This window comes from Phodopus roborovskii, unplaced genomic scaffold (genome assembly GCF_943737965.1).
Source record: "Phodopus roborovskii unplaced genomic scaffold, PHOROB, whole genome shotgun sequence".
Lineage (NCBI taxonomy): Eukaryota > Metazoa > Chordata > Mammalia > Rodentia > Cricetidae > Phodopus > Phodopus roborovskii.
The window spans coordinates 29,214,130-29,216,820 of NW_026126482.1; the positions used below are offsets into that span (position 1 = coordinate 29,214,130).

General features: G+C 44.3%; 1 protein-coding gene across 1 annotated transcript; it reads left to right on the top strand.

Annotated features, from left to right (window-relative positions):
* The first annotated feature begins 573 nt into the window (after nucleotides 1-573).
* On the top strand, nucleotides 574-943 carry LOC127229083 (60S ribosomal protein L36a-like). The gene has a single exon (XM_051194092.1). It carries the CDS (start codon nucleotides 579-581, stop codon nucleotides 843-845), a length of 267 nt encoding a protein of 88 aa, XP_051050049.1. The 5' UTR covers nucleotides 574-578; the 3' UTR covers nucleotides 846-943.
* The last annotated feature ends 1,748 nt before the right edge of the window (nucleotides 944-2,691 follow it).

A 2,691-nucleotide genomic window follows, 5' to 3' on the forward strand; every position in this document is an offset into this window, starting at 1 on the left:
ACATCCTCCGAAGCCTGAGTGAACAAAAGCATCCCATGCACAGAAAGGGTTTACACAGTTCCTGACTCATGCAAAGATTCCATTAGCTATTAAGTGTTCCTATTGAAGAATGGACCTATGACGTGAGACTAAATTAAAACTATTTGTTTTCCGTAAGAAAAACTTGTGGTTAGTCCCAGAATTGCCTGCACTGAGGTTCCACTTGGTCCGCACCTGCCTGTGTGACCTTAAGTTAAAGTTAGCAGCTGTCAAATTGAGTTATAATTTATTGGTTCACATGTTTCCTTTCACCTGTACTTCAGTCCCAAGGAGGCTCATTCATATTTCCATTCCTAGTATATACTACACATTCCAATCAAATGTTTGGGAAGTGTTTTATGAACAGAATATCTAAGGGGAAAAAAGCGATGAGTCACAGTTTCATGAGATTAGTGAATCAGACTGATGAGATAGCTTACAACATAGAGGTGACAATTCTGCAATACGAAACACATTAAAAAGTGGGGGTTTTGTCCTCCTATAAACTTCCCTCGCTGGCCTTCCCTCTTTCTTTCTGTGCCGATATTGCTCCCGCCAACATGGTGAATGTTCCTAAGACCCGCCGGACATTCTACAAGAAATGTGGCAAGCACCAGCCCCATAAAGTGATGCAGTACAAGAAGGGCAAGGACTCTTTGTATGCCCAGGGAAAGCGGCGTTATGACAGCAAACAGAGTGGATATGGTGGGCAGACTAAGCCCATTTTCCGAAAAAAGGCTAAAACTACAAAGAAGATTGTGCTGAGTCTTGAGTGTGTTGAGCCTAACTGCAGATCTAAGCGGATGCTGGCTATTAAGAGATGCTAGCATTTTGAACTTGGAGGTGATAAGAAGAGAAAGGGCCAAGTGATCCAGTTCTAAGCTGATCTTGTTATGAAGACAATAAAAGAAACTCACCTCATTTGATTGTGATTGGTCTTTGGGAAGGAATAAATTGAAACTATCGAAACATCCTTAAAGTTTTTGCTTGATGGTTGAATACAACTTTTAGGATTAAACTTTGTTGAGCCGGTGGGGGAGGGGGGGAAAGTGGAGGTTTTAAAAATTACCCCAGTTCTGCCAAGGCAGGCCCCAAGACATTAACAATGTGTTTCTTCCCTTTAGTTCCCCAGTGAGGCTCTGTGATACCAGAGATAGTGATGTCAGAGCAGCCTGGAAGAATGGGAAAATAACAACTTGGCATGCAGAAACCACCCTGGGTTTTTTCCAACACTTTCATTGGTAAAAATCTCTTCCTGTTGGAGAGCTGGAAGAAGATGATGAAATCAGTCCTAAGTCACTCAGGTAACTAGATGGTCCCTCTGTTCCTGGGGAGAAGCCAGAGTAGGGAGCAGCAACCAGAGCTCAAGCCACTGCTGTCCTCTTGTGGCCTGCTGGATGCTGTGCTCTGGACCTTCAGCTCCATTCAAGAAACAAAAAATGCCAGCCCTTCCTGGAGCTCTGAACACAGCATCAGAAACAGGACTTTTTTCCCCAGGAGCTGAGAGAGAAGAACATCTGGGCATGGGATACTGCTCAGGAGGGTATTTCTTGCCCAGACTGGGCATGAGTGGATGGAAATAGCCATGCCCGAGAAGGAGGGAGTCTGAATGTTTGAGTGGAATTTCCCCACCTCTTGGTGGTGGTACAACAGTGTTCTTTCATAAGGTGGTAGACACTGGAGAGTAAAGGGTATTACTTGATCAGTGGAAAAGCTAAAGCAAACAGTGTTTCCCATCCCAATGTCACATGGAATAGAAACAAGCAGCTGAATGAGTCTAGAACCAAACCTCCCTCTTCTAAACTCAGGACATGGGGCAGTCAGTATTCTACCCTGAAGGATCACGAATCCATTATTCTGAGTTGTTTCCAAATGCATTGTCATTTTGTCTTTCATTCAATAACAAATAGTGCCAAGTACCAATAATGTTCACGTCCTCTCAGGGGCTCATCATATAGAACCACCTCTTGAAGTTTGTAGTTGTAGAAACCAGAATCAGGACCTAGGTTGCAATAGGAAATTCATCCATATGTCACAGCCTGAGGGTGATTTATACAACATTTTCAATGTGCTCATGCAAGTCAAGTGTGGAATTTTCCATTTCTGGTATCTTAGCAAAGAAAGCTTACTTCTAGGTTCAGAAACTCAGGCCATGGAGCTTCTCATAACGAATGCTGAGCATAGATTGAATATTTTGTGTTTTGTAACCCAATTTTGTGTTACCTTGACCAATGCTGGGTCTGACAGCAAAGTCTTTTGTGACACAGGGAACTCCTTGACACAGGCTTCAAGTCCATGTTCAACTGGGAAGCAGCTCATAAAGGACACACCCAGTTAAAGCACACTACTGTCCTTCCCACCACAGGAGCCCATTTGAAGACTCCTCAAGAATATGTGAAGAATAGAAACAGCCGGAGAAATAACTACAAAGGTTATTTCTCATGGCCACAATTACAACTGGCTCTGTCCAGGAGCCTGGACCCCACCCCAAGGGTGGCACAGGGAACTGCAGATTTTTTGCGTCCACCTGCCTGCTGCCCATCAGGGAGACACTCCCATGAACCTAAAGTTAGGGGACAATCTATTTGAAAGGCACCATTCAAAGGCGGCCGGCCCTGTGTGATGTCCAGGAGGAAGTCACTGGGTACAGAAAAGGTGACTCACGGGCAGATC